Raw genomic sequence first — 23,069 nt, 5'->3', positions numbered from 1 at the left:
GGGGATTTTGAGAGTTTAAGGCTCTCCCCAAGACCAAGACGAGACCGGTCTCCCTCACCCAGAAGTCCTTCTCCCTTTGTGTTATTCAGAAGTTCTTCACCTCTGGCAGTCGACCAGGAAACAGCCAGCATCAGTTCCTGCCCTGAAATGGTGGGACACACGGTAAGAGGGAAAATAAAAATACATTCAAACCTATTCTGCTAGACATTTTAAACATGTTGAGACCCATTATGGATGTTCTTTAACCTACCTTTGAACACAGAATATACTCTGCTTTCTTTCAGGGCCATAAGGACACAAACAAGACTTCATCAAAAGGTAAAAGTTGAATCTGTTATACTATATGAATTTAAGTTTAAATCAATACCAAAACTAGGTTGCACTGAATTGAAGACAGCAATTCAATGTCAAAGCAAAGCCAAGCATAGTCCTTTAAGAGCATTATATGAAAACCTGTATTTTTTAAAGATTCTAGAAAATGTTAACTCAGGATTAAAGGATCTACCCGCAGGACTTAACATGGAAACAATGGACATGGTTCTACTAAAAGAAGCCATGCTGATAAGAAATAAAAAGAGGAATATCAACAAGTTGGAGTGCTATTTTTAGAAAGAACATAGTTATTGAAAAAAAGGATAACATGAAGGGTATCGTGAAACACTGTTCCTTTGTTGCATACTTCTGGTGCTCTCTGTAATGCAAGAGACCTTTTTTATAGTTTGTAAAAAAGAAAGGGAAAGCAAATCTTCCTGCTTTTTCTCTTATCCCTACTCTTTTGGCCTCCTCAGGATTGACGACGGCTATGAGTCGGCGCCGTGTGTCCTGCCGCGAGCTGGGCCGTCCCGACTGCGACGGCTGGCTGTGGAAGAAGAGACGAGAGGGCAGCGTCTTCATCGCCCAGAAGTGGCAGCGCTTCTGGTTCATCCTCAAGGGGCCGTGTCTTTATTGGTACAACACCCAACAGGTGGGAATAAAACCATGACAATAGTTAATCTAACCGGAAACAATTAAAACAAGTTGTACCATTGAAACAAAGAGCATCCAAGATCATTTCAATATTGTTTTTGGTATTTTGTTGTATAATGATTCAATCAACAGTTTAGATTTTATTAATAATATATTAGTTTTATTTTCTTTAGCCAATCTTACATATAACTTTACGAGTTGTGTGTTTGTATGTGTTTTCTGCAGGATGAGAAGGCAGAGGGTCTTGTCAATATAGCCAGCTACAGCATAGAAAGCGCTGGAGAGCACAAGAGAAAATAGTAAGTATGAACGTAATAAAAGATCATTTTGATAAGCTTTTTACTATGTTGATATTATGAAGGATATAGTGCAGTAATCAAAAAGTATTTTAATCTTTTTAGCGCCACTGGGTTGGTAGGAAACAAAAAAGTTATTGTTTCTGTGCACAATAGATGTTCTGTTCTGGCTTTATCGATTTACGTGATGCAGTTAACTGTGCAGATGCTTTTTTCTTTCTATTTTTAAAATGAACCTTTACATAAAAGTGCCTGTTTTATCTGAATCTGTATTCATGGAGATAATTTGATTATGTGTTTTTTTTTCTCTGTGAGCTTCATGTCTCTGCCTCCCTCACTCTCTCCCTCTCTGTTCTCTCTTTCCATTAGCGTGTTTAAAATGTGCCACCAGAGGTTTCACAACTTCTTCTTTGCTGCTGAAAATGTCACGGACATGAGCAAGTAAGTTGGATTAATGTTAAACAAAAGCGTTATTCTCTTTTTTTTGTCTTTAACCTAAACAGATGACCAGAGAGGCAGCATGTAGCCTCCATTAGTAGATCTCTTAAATGCCCGGCTCTAAATTGCATCTTTATAATGTTAGACTAACTCCCAAATTGTCTTAATTAATTGTGAGTAAGGTAAAGGTGTTGAATCAGTCTCTAGGTGCTGGTCTGCACTGCCCCCTACAGATTGTTTTTCAGGATGTTTGTTTTGAGCTCGAAGCATTACTGAAACATAAATTGTATTTGCTTTGTCTGTTTTGATAAAGCGTGTCTTCTCTTTTTTGCCTTTAGGTGGATCAACTATCTGATCACATCCATACACAAGCACAAGAAGTTTCACACGGGCCCAGACAGTGAAGAAGGTTAGGAAACATTCATATCTCTTTACTTGTGTTTGAACTTTAGAAATGCTTCTAGTCGTGTTACTCTCCCAAAATGTCTTGCAATTCCTTTTGGTGCGTATAAAATCTATTTTGCCTGACTTGCAATTTGGGGTTTTCTAAATAAATGATGAGGATTCCTTTATTTTGGTGCCAGAATAATGGGCATGATTATTGGGTCTCCTGCTCCAAAACCATAATCTCCAACATCATGACACCTCAATCATATCATAGTCATTCATGAGAGAAAAGATACATATCAGGAGAATCCATTTTTGTAGCCCTAGAATGTATGATTACATTATCTTTAACAAGCAGGGTTAACTGGGAACCTACTGTTTTATTATTTGATTTTAGTGTACAGTAACTAGCCAATTAAAAATGATCAGAAAGGTTGACTGTGGTGACATTCTTTCACTTTTTTTGACACATTTATCCGAAAACCTTATGCTCTAATACACTATGATATAAAGTGTTGTGGTTGTTGAAGTAATGTAACACCTGTGTTTATTTGTGAACAGAATGTTACAGTGAGACTGAATCAGAAAGCGAGACATCACCTTCGCCTCGTAGAAGAAACAAGGTCGGTACAGTTGAAGTCAACACATGCATAAGCACACAACACACACTATTTGAAGAAGCATTCAGAATATTTTACGTCTTATTGTGTGTCTCAGAAAGTGCAGTCCCACACTCTGCCTCGCCCCAAGGGGAAGACGAACAAGGTGCCATTAGTCAGTTCTGTGACAGGGGGCAGCAAAGGAACAGGTATGTGTTGTTCAACTCTCTCAGCTCTTTCTTTCTCTCTCATTCAATGATCTCTTGAATATGTGAAGGCTGCGTCACTCTGATAGATGCTTTAATAATGTAAGTGGAAAACTCATTTTCATCATGACTTGTTTTCTTGACTTTACCCTGAGGATGTTTGTGCCGAATCAACACCAAACCCCAGTGTGATATTTTGGATTTAATTAACGTTTTCATATCTCTCCTTCCATTCTCATTCCCTTTCTTTGATTTCGTCCCTGTGAGAAGGAGGACCAGTGGATGAGATGGGCATGATGCTAAACAACATAAAGGAAGGAGGGGTCTCTCTGATTGGTAAAGAGCAGCCATTCACACACGACCACTTCAGGAAATCGTTTATTCGACGCAACAAGAACCCCATCATCAATGAGAAGGCGCACACGCTCAGAGCACTTCAGAGCACTCTTAAGGTGAGCTCAAAAGCCATCGGCGAGTGGCGAGTGTATCCACTTACACTTCAAACACAATCTATATAATGACATACTGACTAAATGTATTGACAATAATACAATACAGATACAGCTAATTTAGCATTTCCCCATTAGAAATAACTGTGTGACTGGAGGATAAGGAAATAAGAGTGATTCCTTTCTGCTTGACGTGTTTTATTTACACACATTTTACAGTGCTTGAACAACTTTTTGTTTTTAAATACTACACTGCATAAACACTTCAGTGCAATTAAAAGTCCTGGAATTGGAAACATTTTTAGTAAACTTTTGTAACTTTGGTTAAAGTATGTAAGTGTAAGCATCAACATTTTTGATGGAGTAGGAAAAGTATTAAAAATGCAAAGTGTCTCCTTTAACTGTGTTATTTTATAATAAGTTATTCTATAATATTACTCTGACATTGTACAATGATTCATTCACAAGAAAACAATCTAATAAACTCTTGCACTCCAACCTAACTTACCATGAGGATTGGGTGGGGAAATCTGTATCTTTTTGTAGGATTTGCTGTAAACCTTAACTTTCCTTTTCTGTCTCCTATCAATGTCATTCTTGTGCAGCAGGTCTGTTGTGCTCAGGTAGTGAGAATCTGGATCTTTTTCATACCTGTTTATATGTGCATGGTCACTCAAAGCTCTTTCCCTCTACAGGCCAAAGAGGTGGAGCTGCTGCACATCAACAAGCTCTTAGAGGACTCAGATATGTCAGCTTCTACGTATCGTCAGTGGAAGGAGAACAACGAGGAACTGGTGAAAGAAATTGAGAGACTGGCCGCACACAAGTCCAGCAAAGGAGCTGAGGGCACAACAGAGCAGGACACGCCCATTGAGGAGGTTGCCTTGGAAACTGTCGATAAGGAAACAGCCTCCTCGGAGACAGAGGGCGCGTACAGACTGAGCCTCAGCGACGGGGAGCAGCTCGTAGACGCCGAAACGTCTGATGTTCTCCTGGAGAACCCACTGGGTTGTCCCAGCCCCAGTCCAGTGTTAGAACTCTCTCTGGGGTCGCTGCAGGATTCAATAAACGAAAAGCTGAGTGAAATGGTGGAGAGCGGAGAAGCCGCCGAGAACTACTTCTACATTTAACCCCACGCTTGAACAGTCTCATCACTGTAAAGTTGCTATGTTTTACTAGAATCAGACAAATGGACGAGGTTTTTCATGCAACAGTTCAGAGAGATTTGACTGTGTCTTATGCTGACGTTAGGAATTGATCGAAATTGCCAATAAATCAGCACTTTAATCAAGCACGTCAGTGAAATGCATCAGTGCAGATTTGGACTTGCTCACAACAAACAAATATGTCAAGTTTACAACAGAGAAAATGAACAATTTGCCAAGTGTCAATCAGTATGTATTTATGCGATTCTACAGCCGTCTCGTTCTCTTAATGATAGAAAGTAGAACTTTCTTAAAATTCAATGAGAATTTGTAATATAAGTCAAGACTCTTGTAATGTGATATGTAAATACAGTTTTACTATAAATACTGTATGTATTTGTTTATTGACAGTACCTTAATAAAAGGTATCCATTTTAAACATTTTGCACAGAACATTATGCTTCAGAAATACCCTTGGTGTAGCCCCTTGTTGCTTAAGATGATATTTTTGTCTCTGTCATTTGATCAGCCTTCTTTCCCATATGAGAACAAAGTGCACTTCACCACATACGTGTAAAGACACACAGTATGAACCATACAGTAGAGCAGCTTGACAGCTCTGGATCTGTGTCTTTATTGCCAAGGGCTGCCACGAATGCAGCAAAACAATAAAAGACGCCTCAATCGCTGAGAGGCCTATTCACTGTGGCATCGATCAACCTAATAAAAAGGGAGCAATGATGATCACTGAAATCTGTTGCGAAGTTTGTGTTGTGGTTGTCAGGATAACTGAATGGGAAATGACTGACAAACCTTGATAAAGCATGTGTGTGGTTCCCTATATGTGTATGTGATTAAGTGCAAGACAGAGAACATTATAAAGTGCATTTATGTGTATGTCCATGAACATTTGTTGACAGTGCATTCAACAATCATTCAGAGATTCTTCACACTTGTTGCAGCCTATTGCTAAAATGATTTAAATACTGCTTGTTCCTCTTCAATCTGCACTCAATGCTTAATGACAAAGTGATGAAGGGATTTTTCATTTTGTTTGCAGCAAGTTTTTCCCAGAAAAACATGTAAATGTTACTTGGACATTTAGAGCTTTATCTCTGTACTGGAGGAGTATGGTTTCTCCAAACTATGGAGACCACTGTGAACTTGGGAACCTTCAATGCAGCTCGTCTTTTTTCCAGCCTTCCCCAGATCTGTGTCTGGACATGATCCCTACATACAGGTGGGTGTGTGCTGTTCCAAATCATGTCCAATCAGTTAAATTACCCACAGGTGGACTCCACTCAAGAAAACGTGTCTGAAAGTTGATCAAGAGAATCTGGAGGCCCCTGTGATAAAAAGTATAAAAGTGTCTTTAATAAATAATGGTTCACTAATAGGGTTTATTGGAGATTTTTCCATTATTTCAACAATTTTCTCAAGAAGTTGCAACTTAATATAATGTAAAAGTAAAGGGGTCTGAATTCTTTTTCGTATTGGAATGTGTTTCTAGGATACTCAAACACAAATTATGCAAAAAAACACAGAATTTAAAGGAAAAAAGTTTGTTTTACTGAATGACAAAGTGAAGTGGAATGTTCTTTCTGACTGTATGGTTTAATCCCTTTTCTTTGCAGTGCATGACTCCAGTCCCTGCCTACATTAAGTGTCCTTTGTTTTCTCAACTAGTGAACATAATTGCCTTATAATTGTGCAAAATGTACTGTATTGAACTTCTGGTCTGCATTAGATTGCTCTATGTTACTCACTTGCTAAATGGTGTTGTTTGCAACTGATTTATATAAGTGCCCATCAGCTCGTGATGTGTTCACATAATGGGGCTCTTTCTGATGATTCACTGAAGTGACCTTGTCCGCTGTGCATGAGGTGACCTTTTACCTGTTAGCTTTGTTGGGGGATGTTTTTTTTTAAATGTATTTACCTTAATCTGCTTTTACTCTTGATGGCAAGTAAAAAAGTAGGAGGCAGCACACAGTGATATTTAGGTTTTTAATGTGTTATTCAATGTGGAATACACCACGTATGAACACACTGTGACAAGTTAACACCAATACAAAGAACAAACAACACCCTGTTGTACATCCTCCTCCTCCTCCTCCTCCTCCTCAAACAATGTGATATTTGTCTTGATAACACAAACATTGAAGAGTCCCTTCAATGTTTGTGTTATCAAGACAAATATCACATTCCCTAGAGATGAAGGGTCCTTTGTGGATGTATTTTACAAATATTTACTCTGGAAGGCTGAGAAATCTACAGATTATTTGTGATGTTCTTAAAGTCTACCTGACTTCTAAAATATGTATTTTTGAAGATTGTTCTCTACAGTCCAATTAACTACATTTGCCAGAAAAACAGGGGATTTTCATCAATGTGACTTACTACAAAGTACAGATAAAACAAGCGTTCAAAGTTCACAATGTCTAAAACACGTTTAATCAATTGTCTTTATTCAAAGCCTTAACATTATCTAAGCAGCATTTTTTTATTTATCACAAATATGTCACATTTACAAGTAAAAATATCTTGCTAACAGTACAAAAGCGTGGCTACAATGTAAAATACGGCACAAAGATACCTCAGTCATGTTTTCTCTACAGTGAAAGGCAGCTGAAAACTTGAGCTTATTTGTTTTTTGTAACATTATGTACTCTGTGATTGTGTTTCTGTCTACATCACGAGGCAATTACATCCGTCTTGCTCATATCTGACATTCAAGTCCATTATGGAGCGGTCATTTCCAGTCATTTTGAATTGACTCATTTTGTTAGTTGGCAGATTTATCAGCTGATGAGTTTGAATTTACTTTATTAAGTTCCCACCTGTCCAGATTTGCTCATTTTCACCCATGTGATCTTTAGGTCATTGATGTGTGAGGTTCATACTCTAACAGCTGACTTCGTATACCTCCGTGTCATGCTTGGTGATCTCGGGACATGATCGGCATGCAGGACAGACGGTCAGCTCCGGGCAGGCCGGGCAGGTATATCTTGCTCGTTTGAAGCTGAACATCAGAGCAATGCCTCCCACCACCTGTAAACAAGACCCCAACCACCCAAAGTAGAGTGAGCCCGCCGGACGCAGGATGAGGTGGGGGAACCTGGGGTAGTTGATCCCCAGTCTTGCCAGATTGTGGGTGTACACCCCGAGAGCAGTGAGGCTCAGCAGCCCGGCCGTCACCACCAGGAAACCCCCTGTAGCTGCTACACCTCTCATGGGAATATCGGTCCAGCACCGGACCCCGATACACGCCAGGACGATGCCAGTGCCGCACAGGAACAACGAGCTCAGGATCAAACCTTGTGTCAGGCGAACCCTCGGGTCCCTCTGGTACGGACCCGACACAGGCCAGCACTGCTTCAGCTCCGAGTGCTCCACCTGCAGGCAGCTCTCCCAGAGGCCATCAGAGCGCAGCAGCAGCAGAGCTTCCACTGCCCCAGACCTGACCCCCACCCCTTGACCTTTGACTCCTGTAGCGTCCAGACGAGCCTGTCCCTCTCTCCACTGAGGGGTGATGGCCGCAGTGAACACCAGGACCAATCCCAAAGGGGCGAAGACAATCCCCATCACCATGGAGGCTGGAGTATGCATCGCAACCCTGATTCTTTAGCACAGATCTGAGGTCATGTAATTAATTATTCAGGATTAAATATTCCCGCTGTAACTGTACTCAGGTCTAGATTATTTTCCAAAATTAGAGGAGAGTGGATTCTGCTTGTGTCTGTGTCGTTGGTCCCCTTAGAGAAGTGCAAATCTGTTCAGAAAGGATAAGATAACAACAATGTTGATGTTAACGAAGACACAATCTCTTCTGTTATTTATTGGAGTGTTTCAAAAAATGTCCTTGACCAGACACTGCCAGAAAAATAACTGCAAAACTGAAATATTTCTCTCACAAAAATATATAATTTAGCTTTTAACAGTGCAATGATCCCCCCTGTTTCCCTACATGTTCCCTGTTACGGTTTCCTTGGAATATTTTATAAATTGTATTGGTGTCCTTGGGTGCTTTGAAATGCTCCTCTAAATAGAAAGAATTATTATTATTATTATTAATGATCGGAACAATAAAAGCCCAAAGAAATGGAAGATAACACCTTACCTCTTCGTCAAGACTCTCCCCTCTTTTGGCTGCTGACTCTTCATTGTGACCGTCTGAGTGAAAGGGAAGAGATCATCAGAGAGTGTCAGGTGGAAGTGATGGAGAAGACAGGTAGAGGTTTAAGACACAAAATATGTGTGAAGCGGAGCAGAGACGAAAACATCAGCATCTGGAGGAAGCAGAAGGAGGTTGGGCTTCGCTGGACAGGAGAAATATTGAACGGTTGCAGCTGTCTCTGTTGCTAGGTTACAGTAACAAGGCCAGTCACACCTTGACAGTGTGGCTCTATTTATCATAATACCGATTCAACTCATCTTTATACAATTCATGATTGCCTTGAGTACGCAGACAAAGGCAGACTTGACGTTAAAGCATGTGTTTTTTTCTGAATCTGTGTGTGTTGTTTTTTTCTCAAAGCCTGACTGAATTGATGTCCAGCTATTACCTTCTAATCAAATTTTCCTGGTTAGTAATTATGTCCAGCCAGCGTCTGAATGCAGAATGAGTGCAACTATGGTGTCTCTGACTGGAGAAAAACAATGCCCTCTGGGACGGAGACAGAACAACTTGAGTGTGTGACGCACATGCACACAGGCAGCCACAATCAATGATCTCTGTCAAACAAACACACACACACATCATTGATAGTGTGATAATGCCCATAATGTAAATAAACCTCTATTTCCCTGTCACAGTCACAACATCTTTATTTAAACCAAAACCCAGAAATAAAGGAAGGATAAATAATATTTTCTTACATTTCTTTTTTATTTCAACCCTAAAATATAGCCATTATTACTTGTAATTCGGTGAAAAGAAATACGTTTTGAATAAAAACTTAAGTGTAATAGGTAACAATAATAATATAATTCCTTACATTTATTATAGCGCTTTTCCAGATGCTCAAAGAGCTTTACAAATGCACATTACACACATATCATACATGTAACGGTCATGTACTGTGGACAATACCCACAGGAGCAAATTCAGGTGAAGTGTCTTGGCGGCGGGTTTCGAACTGGTGAGTAAGTAAATAACTCTATAACGTACAGTAAATATCCCTTTTTATACTTTGTATACATATACATATATACACTTCATTACACTGCCTTGAATAATGAAGTGTACCCTTTATCTGAAGAATACGCTCACAAACTGCTGAGTTTTAATGACTGGAATATTTGACACCAGAGGATCATGTGCTTTCCACAAAATGAAAAAAGTAACTTCCTTTTAGTTATAAAAAAAAGTCATTACAAGACATTAAAGAAATCCTGCTGGATTGGGACATACAGAATTGGCGCAGACCCTGTACTGAATAAATAATTTAGAAAATGTATAAAAGAAACCATTTGATTCATGAGTTTGAACCGTTTTTGTATTTAGAATAACATATTGGCAAGACATATAATAAATAATCTGTTTAAGTAAAGAAATGGTGTATGGATAAGGGGGGAAAACGCCAATTTGTAAGCCAGATATCAGCTTGTATTTATTTGGTGCACTATGGAGAGGATGTTGAGCTGAATTATATTTGCACATTCAATCTCATTGATGGTTAGATATTTCACTTCTGGAAATGTCACTGGAGAGTGGATGACATATAAACCGATCAATCACATTACAAGGTGCAGTGGGAAATGCAATTTATTTTAATTATGAAAATTTCAAAGACAATCAAGCTTGTATCAGTTTTAAAATAGACATACATGATTAAATGAGGCATACCAGAATATATACCACAATAAATGAAAATACCAAAGGATGCTGCAAAAATCTAGGAGAGTTTAAATGTCAACCTTGTAATAAGATTGATTGCATTATTTCCTCGTGTGTTCCTAGAATGTATTGACTTTAGATGACACGCATGAGGATCGAAGACTTGACCCAGCAGTCAGGACATCCTCTCTGTTTCCACTTTGTATCACTACGCAGAATAATCATTATCATCTTATCGTCTAAACGCATTGACTTCACCAGAGGTTGTTGTTGCAGAGCTGGTGAGAGGGGAGCTATAAAAACATCTGCAGGGTGGCACAACATCGCAGAGGCTTGTCATGAATTGAAAATGATGAATATGCTGTAGGGTTGTTAATAGCAACACTTTCTCTCATGCGGGCACATTTGAATGCAAACACACATACAGACGCAGTCCATGCACTGGCAGCCACTTACCATTCAGGAGGGGATGTTGGGGTATCTCACTGCAGATCGCTGGCTGCCTCCCTGCTCCCCTCTGAATGGCTAACATGTTTCTCTCTCAGGCAGCAGATGGTGCAACCACCTCTTCATTATTCTCGCTCTCTCTTCCTCCTCATTTGTCCTCGCTTCAGCAGTCTCCCCACACGTCTCTGCCTTTGTTTGTCCTTGTGTCTGTCCCTGCTTTTGTCCGCTTGCATTGCTGCCTCCCGGGTCGTCTGCCTCTCTGTCTCAGGTTCTGCGTGTGTGTGTGTGTGTGTGTGTGTGTGTGTGTGTGTGTGTGTGTTGTGTGGTGTGTGGTGTGTGTGTGTGTCTATTCTACTTGCTGGAGTATATCTGTGTTATATCTTGGACAGAGTGCCTCGATGCTTTTCCCTGCCAGTGTTACCAAATAGGGAGAGCTTTTCTGCATATGCCAACACTTCAACATATGAGTGTTTCCCTTTTTTGCGGCACACAAAGCTGTGACAAAACAAAGGATTGTCATTTGTTTGTGTGTTCATCTCATCTCTTTCAGCAAAGTGACCCATACATACACCTCCTTCAGATGCTTTTCTTTACTCTGAAGAGTGCTTGTTGCATATTTCAAATTAGTACTTTACATCAAAAGAGAAGATGATTTGAATTGTGGACACACACACACACAAACAGGAAGTGCCCCTTATCCTTAGTTTGTCATAGTGAATATTGATTGTGGCTGTGAATTGCTAGCTTTCCATTAGATATGTGTGCATAATGGAAATGAGTCAGACCCAAAATGTATTATGCATTTTCTTTATTTTCTTTAAAAAAGAGGCAAGATGTGACTAATACAACCAGAACTGCAATTTTACAACAATGAAATATTACAGGGATACATGCACGATTTGAAATGATGCGTAACGTACAGTATAAGGGAAAACACTTTTAACACACACACATAAACACGCATACTATGAGTATAGTATCAGGGGTTTTGGGGGATTTAAAACTATTCAGGAAACCTCTGCGGTTGCACCATACAGGCAGGAAATGTCCACAACCTAGGACTAATTGATGGCCAATACTAACTTTTGTGTGGTTTTATGGGTGGAAATGTCTGACTTAGGTTCTGAATTAAACCCAAAGTCGGGCCATTTTAGTTATGAAACTAACAAGAACCTACACGAAGATACTTATGGCAGTGAAAAAACCTCATTAGTAGGTTGTGGGTGAGAAAACGCACCATTGGTTCTTGTGGAAGAAATGATGGATACAATAAAAGCAACAAGAATAGCAACCTCTGACAATGGTGAAAATACACTGTACACAAATCATGTACTGTAAAAAAAAATTGAAATACATAGCAACTTGTAGAAAATGGATTGCGACATGCTTTACATAGTTCATAAAACACTGTCATATTAAAATCTATATACAATATATGTACAAGCTGTTTATAATAATTTCTCTTACGTTACAAACAACAAAATAATGGGGCGAGTAGTGGTATTTACAACATCGAGAAACGTATTGACGTTTTCAACAAAAATTGGAGAAACTGGAGTCTTTTTAGCCCAGTTGGTTTCAGAAGTCCTCGGCTTAAATTGTCTTTTACCGAGCAGTGCTATTAGAGATGGTTTCAACTGGCAGCTGTGATATTTAACATCCTTCAACGGAGCCAGCTGGCTCTCATACTTCAACGAGGGTGATCTGGAACTGACCGCCGACATCTGACATCTCAATGAGGAAGGCCGACTGGTTGGTGTAGTGTTGGATGATGTTGTCATCCATGTGGACAAAAATCCTAAAAGAAAACGACAAGCGAAAAGAAATAGGTCAGTTCAGTGATCGCTATCTCACGACAAGATAAATAAGATTTAAAACTAGCTCGTCAACAATGTGACCTGCCTCACTTTTTTACTCAAGTGTGACACAAACAAGTCACAAGGGTTCTTGTTGTTGGTTAAAGACAATATATGATTTGTTGGGAGGAAACATCTCGTACAAAAACAAAGTGGCAGTATCTCCTGCATCAGTTGTAAATCAGGTCACTCTCTTCCTCCTTCCCAGCACCATCATAACCTTTAAGTCTTTAATGACTGAACTAAACAGAGGCTTGTGCATTTTGCCTGCAGGGACAGGGCTGATTGAAGACAAGAGCAAAAGAGGAGGGAGGGAGCTGCGGGGAGAATGTAACCCAACCTGTTAGCCTAGCTGCTCCCCCTGCAGTGATAGCTGCCAGCAGCAAGCACGAAGCCGCAGGAAAGTAACCTAAAAGGTGTTTCAGTGTCTGTCAGGAGGTCCTGTTTGCATCTCAAGAAACCACCCCTGATCACCTTTGTTATTTAACAGGAGGTGAGCCAGACTTATCTGTTTGAGTGCACTGACGGCGTGAGATAAAGCCAATGCATTATTCGAACATTTTGTAAATAACACGCTGCTTTTGATGATCCTTTTTAGTAGATCTTTTTGTGGTAACCTTTTCTGTACTTCTGCAGTGCCACCCTTTTTTTTTTTTTTTTTTTTTTTAAATGTCTGGCTGATGAGTTTAAAATAAGATCACAACTTGATGGACAACCTTCCGTCAGCATTATCTCTTTCAACACCAAAATACTTCCTGATGTTCCGATTTGATGATGTTATGAAAACATAAATACAAAATACAACAATTGCCTCATGACTCATCTGCAGGGCTTTCGAAATCTTTTCATCCTCCCTTAGTCATTCGTCTTTCTTTCCGAGGAGCTGCAACACATTCCAGGAGGCCGAGCCAACTAACCTACCTACCCAGTCTGTCCACATGCGCTTCCATAGAGCAGGACCAGATTAAAAACACAAACTAATCCCTGAATTTATGCTCATTGTCTGTCAAGTGAACTGGTTTAAGCCATTTTAGACATACCAAAGAAACAAAAAGACACTCACCCTCTCTTGCATTTTTTGTAGATTTTCCCAATGGTGTCTATTTGCATACCGTACTTTTCTGAAACCTGAGGAAGGAGACAACAGTTAGCAATGAGCTCGCACTGAAAGAAAGATGACGTACTTGACAGGTAACGACAGTAAAGTTAATCCTATGCGGGGAAGTTATGCGTTTGTTGGAAGGCAACAACAGAGACGAGGTAAAGGTGCTGTTTATCTCCAGCTCAGAAATGTGCTCAGATAATATGGAATTTGTTTGAAGTCAGTGTTTGTTACTTACAGCTTCTCGGAGGCCCAGCAGTGTTGGCGTTTTGAGCATGAGCGCATCGAACACCTCTTCAGCGCATGTCCTCACGTACAGAAGAACTATTGGAAATCAGGAAAAGGAACAAACCGTTTAGCTTGAAAGACAAGGAAACCTAATTTGATCATAATTGATGGCACCTTTTTCGTTTTTATAAGCGTTTTAGTTTGCTATGTACCTCTTTGTGAGTCTTCCTTGCGGACTTGCTTGGTGGATGGAGAGCTGTTCTGGTCTCTGTCTGAATACGATCTCTTCATAGAACTCCTAAAACAAACAAAAGACGCTCACATTAGACTAAAAGCCACAATGTGTGCATTTGGAAATAACTGGTTGTGATAGCTGTTCATTTTTGCATTGTTGTTCACTTTGCTTACCTTTCATTCTCATCCATTGGTGGAGCCTGGAGAGACAAAGAGAAGCAGACAGGAGATCTGATTAGAGACCAACCTACTGATAAAAGCATTGCTTAAAGTCACCTTTCCCACCATTGTCAGTGCGCAATATCTAGATAGAGGAATGTTATCTCTCCCCAAGACTGAATTTCCCATAACCCTTAACAGAACTACATGAGCGTGGACACTGATGGAGAGACACAGATAGGACCGTCCTACGCTTAATAGTTTTCTGTCTTAGCCGCAGACTGTGGAGCATTGCATCATGTCGTTATTTTGCAATTCATTGTTTTCTTCAGTTTCGCTCACTGTTAAATCAGGTGAGTTATGTTTAAATGACATATATTGCTTTCCCTCTACTGTACACACACATCAGTGTAGACCCCATAGTGTGGGAAAGCTGACCTGTCTGAACAGCTCCTTACTGTTATTGTAAGTGTGTGTGCACGTGTGAGAAAAAACCAGGCACTATAAGGGTGGCTCACACTGTATGTTAGGTGTCTGATGCACCAGGTGTGTGTGTTTGTGTGTGTAAGCCCCCATAGCTTAATCTCAGTGTCAGCAGCTGTAGCGACTTGCAGTTGTGCCTGGTTTCGACTCCAATTAGCTCATCTGATGTAAAGTCTGTCTTTTTCCCCTCCCAGCCCACTTTTCCCACCACATACTTTCCCACGTTTTTTTTCCCCTGCCTCTCCCGTGCCTGCAGGGATACAGGGGTCGGGAACATGATTCACTCAACACAGAGGGAGGGGATATCCATTAGTGAGAGGAGGACCTACCATGCGCTGTATGCTGGAGAGGTGTGTTTCTGGAATGAAGAGGACTGGCTGGGTGATGTGGTCTTCCAGGCTTCGGAAGAAGGTGCATTCGCTGCCCATGGAGCTGCTCACTAAAGACTTGTCTGGAAACAAATGGAAGAAGTTAGAATACACTCTCTTGAAATGCTTGTTTACTATAGGGAATTATCCTTATTGCAAACACTCACTGTTAGAATCTTTCTGTCCCCTCCTTTTGCTTCTCTTCCTCTCCTCATCACGCATCTTTCTCTCTGCACCCTGAGGACACACAATCACATGGTTACGTATATGACTCCACAAACGCCACACAATATGTTGTTTTTTGTTTGTGTTAAAGAATGTGTTTGAAGTGAAATGCCAAAAGCGACATACCTTATCACAGAAAATCTTGACCTGGCAGGCGGCTCTGTGTAGGAGCTGGTTGGTTCCCGAGCTGAAGTCGTACGTGTCGATCTGGATGTGTAGAGGCTGGCCTTTCACGCCTTTCTGAGCGGAGAAGTCTGTGCTTAGGGAGTTGATGCCAATGAACACCTGTGGAGATAGGAGTAGGTTTGTTTTTATTATTAGATAGAATGAAGAATACCAAAAAAACTGCAGCTGTCTTTTCCCGTCATCTACATATTTCACCATCTTATATTTCCCCTTTTTTTAATGTAAACAGTCTATATACTCTTTATCATCACATTTTCTGCCTATAATTTCCCCTCTTCCTGCTTCTTTCCACCTGCAGCAGGTTTGGTGGCCCCGCCCCAGCGCCTTTGGGCCAGAGAAACTCCAATAAGCCGCAGTGGCTTTTGCGGCAGTGGTGACAGGAGCCTCAGGGCCAAACACATTTCTAGGATTCCTCCCCTCCCCTCCTCAGCCGCTCCTTCTCCTCTCCACCTCCCTTCTCAACCTTTTCTCTCTTTTCTTTTAAATCCTCCACCTGTTCCTTCCCTTTTCAGAGAACTGGCCTTGCGGTGCCAAGTTATATGAAAAACATCTATGCATACCTGTGTGTGTGTGTGTGTGTGTGTGTGTGTGTGTGTGTGTGTGTGTGTGTGTGTGTGTGTGTGTGTGTGTGTGTGTGTGTTGTGTTTACCTTGGCTTCTTCATTGGGGTTCCAAACAAAGGAGATAGCATTAAATGCTACCTCCTCTATGTTGCTAACACCGTCGAACACTTCTTTGTAGTCCGCTATAAAAGAAAACGAAAACATTTTGAGTATTCTTTTCCGTCTTAAATAAACTTTTTTTCCCGGTGTCTAATCAGATAATGTAATGGGATATACATGACAGAAAACTGCCGGTGCACAGTGAGTTTGCATGCATGTTTTCGTGTGAGGAACATACCGATGTCAATGACCCTCTGCTTGGCTGTCGGCTGACGTGCGTGCCAGTGATTCCAAAAGCGGAGCTGCATTTCTGGGCTTTTGTCGTTGTCAAACACAGCCATCACAACAGTCTGAAGTGGAGAAAAGAAGGTGTTATTCTTTCACCTGCTTATACTTCTTCAAGAAATCTCCTTTTATATTCATGTATCAAACCGAATCCCTCTTTTCTCCCACATTGTCATGAGTTGTTTGCAGTGAGCGGGTGTGCTTTTGTGTATATATGTCTTCTCTAAGTCACCTGACAAAGAAAAAAGTGTTGTCACCTATGTATTAAACCCACACCACACCTTCCACCCCCCTCTTCCTCCTCGTCCGCTCCTCTTTTTTCCCACTCTCCTAAGGAGCTGTTGATTCGCTGCACTCTGGCCTCATTACACCAGCGCAGGAATAAATTATACAGGGCAGAGCACTTGTCATTTTAATGGAACCACCCCAGTGAGCAGGGTGTCAGCAGGGAATTAGTCACAGAGGAGCCAACTCCAAGGGAGGGACAGATATTTGGGAAGGGTTAGCTTGATGGCACGCAAATAATTCACCATGTTTTTATGTAACTTACACATAGGAAAAAAACAACATCTCAGGATTATTATTTCTAAAAATTAAAATAAATGCTGTGTTTCTGTGACTCACCTTGACTTTAGTGGCGGTGAGGCCGGTGCTGCTGTCCACTCCTGAGAGAGTAATGGGGTAAAACTGTCCCTTGTTCAAGTAGACCATGGGCAGTTCACTGGATTTGTAAGAAGAAGCGATGGGAGATCCTAAGGTGAACCGGAAGTCACTCCTGAACCTCTCCCGTGGGGAATCAGTGTAGGAGCCGGAGTAAACCGGGCTGGGCTGATCTTCAGTAAAGGCGTCGCTGTAGGGAAGAGTCTGAAATGCACAAAAGGATATTTTTTGTTAATGAAAGGGAAAAAGGAGAGAAGGAATTGCCAAATAAAAGAGGGAAGCATTGGCTTTCACTTGAGGATCAAATTACCTCAGCGTTGGGGTCGGGGAAAGCACCGGTCAGCAGGGAATCGAAGATGATGTTGAGTTCCTGTTTGTCGTAAGTGTCCGACACTACGCTGGTCAGGGTGGCGTAGGTGTCTGAGGTGGTGGGAACAGAGAGGGGCATAGAGACGTTCTGCTTGGATCCCAAAACATCTTGGTGATGGCTCAAGGTTCCACTCTCAGAGAGGATCTTCATTACGTTGGCGGACCCGTCCAATGAAACAAGATCATTGGTTAGACTCCTGGAAGAAAGAAGAGGAAGGAGAAGATGAATTACAACAGGGAAGCAGCTTTTGAGAGGTCATCATGACTATTGGTAATACTTCACCCAGGTACCAAGAAAGCAAAGAAACAAACAGCCTTAGAGTGACTAACAGTGGTGTGTGTTAAACATTACAGAAGCCTGCAGACAGCCTGTGCAAACGTTCTGCACACACAGCTACTGCAAGGTAAACTCGCAGGAAAGACGCGGTTGGAGTCGGGGTGGGTTCTATTTGTCTCTTAATCCATCTTTTTTTCTTCTCTGTGTTTGAGTTTCTCTGTACAAAATGTTTGAGGGGACAACACTGCGCCCCAACAATGGCCATTTCTCACCCACTGAACAAGGAATGGAGGGCTCAGTGAGGACAGAGGAAGGGAACACAACCATTTGTCTGCCTGTTGTGAAACTCTTTAAGCAAAGCAGAGATGATGATAGAGAGAGGATGGATGGATGGAAGGGCTGGAGAGGTAGACAATAATCCCCCTCACTCTGTTTGACTTGGGGATTACCCACTCACATGTTTATGGCCTCCCAAAGCCCTGCCTTTCTCTTTTTACACTCTCTCTAATACATTGTAATCAGTGACAACAGGGGTTGGAAATAATAAGGGAACATTTATTTATTTTTCTTTAAGTTATAGAAATAAATGTTAATCGTTTTATTTTTATTTTTTGCAATGAAGGTAATCACTTTACTTGGTAGAAAGTGTGTAACAAATTATAAATGCGGTAAAAAATGATTTTACAGCACCAGTTTTTAAACTTGTGTCTTACCTCTCTGTTTTGCAGATGTTGCCACCACGATGGCAGGAAACATTCTTATGATCTTTCTGGTTCTGTAAAACAAAATGTATACCATTTACAAAATGGTCCGAGGGCAATAGGATTCATCTTGGGGTAAATGTTGGGTTACGGTTTGTTTATCGATATCAACATTATCTACCTTGCACTGTTCATAAAGCATGGTTAAGGCTGTGAGGTCGTCTCCTGGGTGGAGTCTGGGTTTGGTGTGGTTCTGCTCGGGCACTGGGCTCTCCAGGTAGGGCCAGGAGTCCATGGCGTAGTTATTGTAACGGTTATAGTTGAAGTTCTCGCTCTGAAAGACCAGTCCCAGAGTCCTGCAGAGGGGGAAAAAAAGATTTGAGAATGATTGATTAGATTGACAGTTTGACTTACAAATCATAATTTACTTTAAAGTGGTAAACACGTATAATTATCTTGAGGTACTTAAGGACATTTTTTAATTTAAAAATGCTTATTTGACATGCAGGGTTGAGCAGTACCTGAGCCTCGGGGCACTGCACATACTTGCCCCTGAGCATGGAGAGTTTCGATTGCAAAACCACAGAGCTGAGTAACATCCCTCAAAAGCAGTGTTGTAAATGAGGTTTAAAAAAACATGGGCCACCCACTAGCAGCCCTCTTAACCCCCCAAACACACACACACACACCTAGTGTTTTGTAGTGTCTTGTTTTATGAAAGGAAAAAAAATGACATTCTTGAATCCTTCATAAGCTCTCTTATTTGCAAAGAACTCAAATGAGATGACAAGTGTCTTACTAAGTAAATAAATACCCACAAGAGGTGGGCTTTCCAAATCACTTGCAAAAGAACTAAGAGGGGATTCAGAGGATTGGGTTTGTTTGGAAAGACTCGCAGTGACATCAGATTGTAAATATCCTTCCTACCGGGATAATCCCCCTTTGGAGTTTGTCTGTAGTAGCTAATGAACAAATAGCTGCAGTTTACTCTGGATAAACAGCTAATTAAATGTGCTGACAGGACAGAAAGCCCACAGGTGTTCACAACCACAACTGAGCCACAGCTTAAAGAGAAATCCAGAGGTTTCTCACAAGGATTAGCTTGAAGACCCCATCTGGAAGTGAAACTAGAAACACTGTGTTCAAGCATTGAATACTGTAGATTTTAACATTTGTTATGAAGCCAGATTATATGTTTATGTTGTCAGTTTACTTGATAGTTCAACTACAGATACTAAACCAAACTCATACACCTGCTCTAAGATGCACCTGTCTCTCCCTTTCACACTCAGCCTCAGTAAATACCACACAACTCCTTTAGTTACTCTCCATTTCCCCCTAAAACCAGCCGGGTGCAGAGGTTTTTAAACAGACAGAGAGGGGGGCTCGTGTCTAGGATTTCTCCATTATGTAATACAATGCAATACATGCTGTCATTGCCCTCTGTCTGTGTCCAACACCCCAAGAGGAGATTCTCATTTCCCGTTGTCCTTTTGTGCTCTGTGGCCCCTTAGGTTAGTGACAACACAAGCCGAAACAGACCCACTACAACCACAGACCCCATGTGTGTGTGTGCGTGTGTGTTAGAATTATCCATATCAATTTACGCTGCAAAACACCCCTTTCTTAAAACTGGGAACTTTCACATGGGGTTCTCATTGCAAACAGGAGGAAGGGGGGGGACAGAAACCCCCATGAACTATCTTACTCTATAACACAAAGTCTATCAGAGTGTCTTAATCTTGTGGACAAAAATAACTTGAAATGCACTTATTTTAAGAAGAAATATTAAAAATAAATCCTCACAGAACTTACTCAGTCTCTTTGGTCATGTCTCCAATCCAAGTCAGCAGAAATAGATTCCTTTAGTTTCTACTCTTTGCTGTTTGTGTGAGATCTCCTCCCTCTGAGTCAGTGAGTCTATCAGTCAAGCAGAGAAGAACACTGACACGCAGATGAGTCAAGTGTTGTGATTTCCTCTGGCCAGGGATCCAGATTTATTTCATGCAAGCAGTGAGTTTCCCTCTCTTCTGTGATTGGCTGAGAGAGTGAAACAGGTGTCTGATGGGACAGGTGTAGGATCATTAACTCTTCACAGGCTGGAGAGAAACTGGCTTGCATGTGTATGAGTGTGTGCAGCCAAGAGAACACTTTGCAAGACAATCCGAGGCAGGAGGGTTTTGAATCTCATTAGGTGCAGAATAAAAGAGTTAGATTGGGGATCCAAGAGGTGTGAAATGTTTGGTAATGACTCTGAGAGAGGAAGGAGAGTCCTGGGACTCAGCTTTAACATGTTAATACTTTTTCAGAATCATTTTTCACTCTCCCCCTTATTTACATTTCATGCAAAGGTTTTGGTTTCTTTATTTACTACGGATCAAAGATGCAAAATACAGTGAATGCTTAAGAGAGGTGGGCTGTTTCTGCTAGAGGTGGGATTCTTCAACCAAAATAAAGGGAAAAAGTTACAATAATTTAATATTTTGTGTATTAAGGGTCTAAGAAAACAAATAATGAATCATCAAGATGTTTCTTGAATATAGATTAATGCAGCCACTGTCAATTATTTAACTGTATTAAAAATAGCTCTCCCTGTATGTTTTGCAGGAGATTAAAGGCTATTTTTCTTTTTAAATCTGGCTATTTATTTAAATACATGTTACGATACGATACGATATACTTTATTGTCCCCGTAAGGAAATTTGTTCTGGACTCCGCTCTGCAGTTCCGCATGCATGTACATATACAAACATAGTAAACAATAAAATACATACACAATATATCACATATCGCACTCATACACCGTTTGAACAAACACAATACACAGACGCACATATTGACAATGGCGACCTATTGCACAAACCTCATGGCCAACATTTTAAAAGTACATTTCATTACATTTCACTACATGTGACTGTTAAGAAGCTTAATGGACATAGGTAGGAATGAGTGCTTATAGCGGTTCAGCCTGCTCTTGGGAAACCTGATGTTAAAGCCTTCTCTTGAATTTCTATCATCAGTTGATAACTTTTATTACCATTGGTAATCATTATTTGTAGCATTTGATTTCTAGTTCTCAGTATTAAATAAACCCAAAAATATATAGTGAAAAAAAAAATATTTCAAACTTGGTGAAATTTGACTGTGCTCATTTATAATTAGTAGTTACTATATGCTTAAAACGTGAAAGTACAATATAAAAATACTCCATTACAAGTAAAAGTCATGAATGCAAATTGTCCTAAAGTTGAAGTAAAGACGTATTATTTTGGGTTTTGTTTCACAGATTTATTTTATAATATATATTATTGTTATTGATGCATTTTTTGTCACTTCATCAACATTTGAAATGTAGTAGTGCAATATGTGCAGCTGAAGAAAAGTTTAATGAAATTGTGATGGACTTTTTAAATTATTACAATAATGACATTACATTTAATTAATTTTAATTAAATTACAATGTATTGTATTATTTCTACTTTATATGAATGAACACATGTAGTGGAGTTAGAAGTACAATATTAATTGAATATGTTATTAGAAAACAAGCCTTTCAAATGAGCGGAGACTTATGACTACAAGATGAAGTGTTAACTTTCAATTTAACTGAGTTAAAAAAAACACACACACACACACACGCAGGCGCAGGCACACACACACACACACACACACACACAGTACATTTGTAATTGCATGTAGCTGTTTATCTGTTCGTGTGTGTGCGTGTACGTGTGTGTTGTGCACTTCTTGCGGCCGGCACCTGAGGGAATCTGGCGTGGTAAGTAACATAAGGGTGCGTGCTGTGCAGCTTGCCCACACACTCACACACACCCTCATAAATATAACACACACAGACACAAAACCCCAAAGGGCAAGTTGGCACTGAATCAGAAGAGAAAGAAGTTCGACTTTCTGTGAGACGGCACACCTTTTCTTTCATTATTTGCAGGTACAACACATGTCCACAATTATAATGAATTGAAGTAATTAAAACGTGTCTCCTGCTCTTTCTAAATGTTCTAACCTCCGTTTTTACTTTTCATCTTTCTCTTTCTCTTTCCTATATTTTCTCGATCTGTCCCTCATTAGTGTTTGTGACATTAACACATCAAAATGTTAAACGCTTCTATTCTCTCTCAAGTCTCTCAGTTTCTCTCTCTGCAATTCACTCACAGGACTAATCCTAGAAGGCCCTCAGGGACAACCATTAAAACAGATGTGTTCTGAAACAAAAGTTACTATATTCTTAGAAAAATAAAGTTATATAAAATGTGTAAAAGAAAATGTTGACAGAAGCAGCATCTGCAAAAAAGATTACTGTTAAAATAAGAACGTTTTTGATTAATTTTACTTCACAAAATAACCCTAAAAAGATAGAATCATGATTAAGATAATAAGTAATATTTTAGACATTTTATGATGAAGAAATGTAAATGTAAAATGGTGCTGCAATCACCAGATCATTTCTTAGGAATTTCCAAAAAGTTTAATAAAATGTAATTT

General features: G+C 40.3%; 3 protein-coding genes across 3 annotated transcripts in view; 1 reads left to right on the top strand and 2 right to left on the bottom strand.

The window, feature by feature from the left end:
* Positions 1-5,230, top strand: part of cnksr1 (connector enhancer of kinase suppressor of Ras 1) — a 68,110-nt gene extending 62,880 nt beyond the window's left edge. Inside the window, exons 12-21 of the mRNA XM_010772717.1 lie at positions 2-162; positions 285-318; positions 789-964; positions 1,192-1,265; positions 1,632-1,703; positions 2,039-2,109; positions 2,649-2,710; positions 2,805-2,895; positions 3,163-3,344; positions 4,037-5,230. Of these exons, the coding sequence (XP_010771019.1) occupies positions 2-162; positions 285-318; positions 789-964; positions 1,192-1,265; positions 1,632-1,703; positions 2,039-2,109; positions 2,649-2,710; positions 2,805-2,895; positions 3,163-3,344; positions 4,037-4,471 (1,358 nt within the window). The 3' untranslated portion in view covers positions 4,472-5,230. The remainder of the gene's footprint in view (position 1; positions 163-284; positions 319-788; positions 965-1,191; positions 1,266-1,631; positions 1,704-2,038; positions 2,110-2,648; positions 2,711-2,804; positions 2,896-3,162; positions 3,345-4,036) is intronic.
* A 1,261-nt stretch (positions 5,231-6,491) lies between these two features.
* Positions 6,492-11,083, bottom strand: cldn23l (claudin 23-like). The gene is made up of 3 exons (XM_010772682.1): positions 10,782-11,083; positions 8,607-8,659; positions 6,492-8,258 (listed from the first exon to the last, which is right to left on the bottom strand). The coding sequence occupies exon 3, from the start codon at positions 8,093-8,095 to the stop codon at positions 7,391-7,393; it is 705 nt and encodes a 234-aa protein (XP_010770984.1). The 5' UTR covers positions 8,096-8,258; positions 8,607-8,659; positions 10,782-11,083; the 3' UTR covers positions 6,492-7,390.
* A 480-nt stretch (positions 11,084-11,563) lies between these two features.
* On the bottom strand, positions 11,564-20,532 carry grhl3 (grainyhead-like transcription factor 3). The gene is made up of 15 exons (XM_010772670.1): positions 20,382-20,532; positions 18,748-18,922; positions 18,579-18,640; positions 17,530-17,785; positions 17,184-17,423; positions 16,513-16,624; positions 16,263-16,357; positions 15,554-15,712; positions 15,370-15,439; positions 15,164-15,285; positions 14,367-14,392; positions 14,171-14,256; positions 13,969-14,054; positions 13,692-13,756; positions 11,564-12,570 (listed from the first exon to the last, which is right to left on the bottom strand). Exons 1-15 carry the CDS (start codon positions 20,396-20,398, stop codon positions 12,456-12,458), a joined length of 1,686 nt encoding a protein of 561 aa, XP_010770972.1. The 5' UTR covers positions 20,399-20,532; the 3' UTR covers positions 11,564-12,455.
* Between the last annotated feature and the right edge of the window lie 2,537 nt (positions 20,533-23,069).

Source organism: Notothenia coriiceps, unplaced genomic scaffold, assembly GCF_000735185.1.
Source record: "Notothenia coriiceps isolate Sejong01 unplaced genomic scaffold, NC01 NC01_scaffold00000339, whole genome shotgun sequence".
In the NCBI taxonomy this organism is placed as follows: domain Eukaryota; kingdom Metazoa; phylum Chordata; class Actinopteri; order Perciformes; family Nototheniidae; genus Notothenia; species Notothenia coriiceps.
The sequence above is the reverse complement of the archived record's forward strand: the minus strand, read 5'-3'. Positions and strand labels throughout refer to the sequence as shown.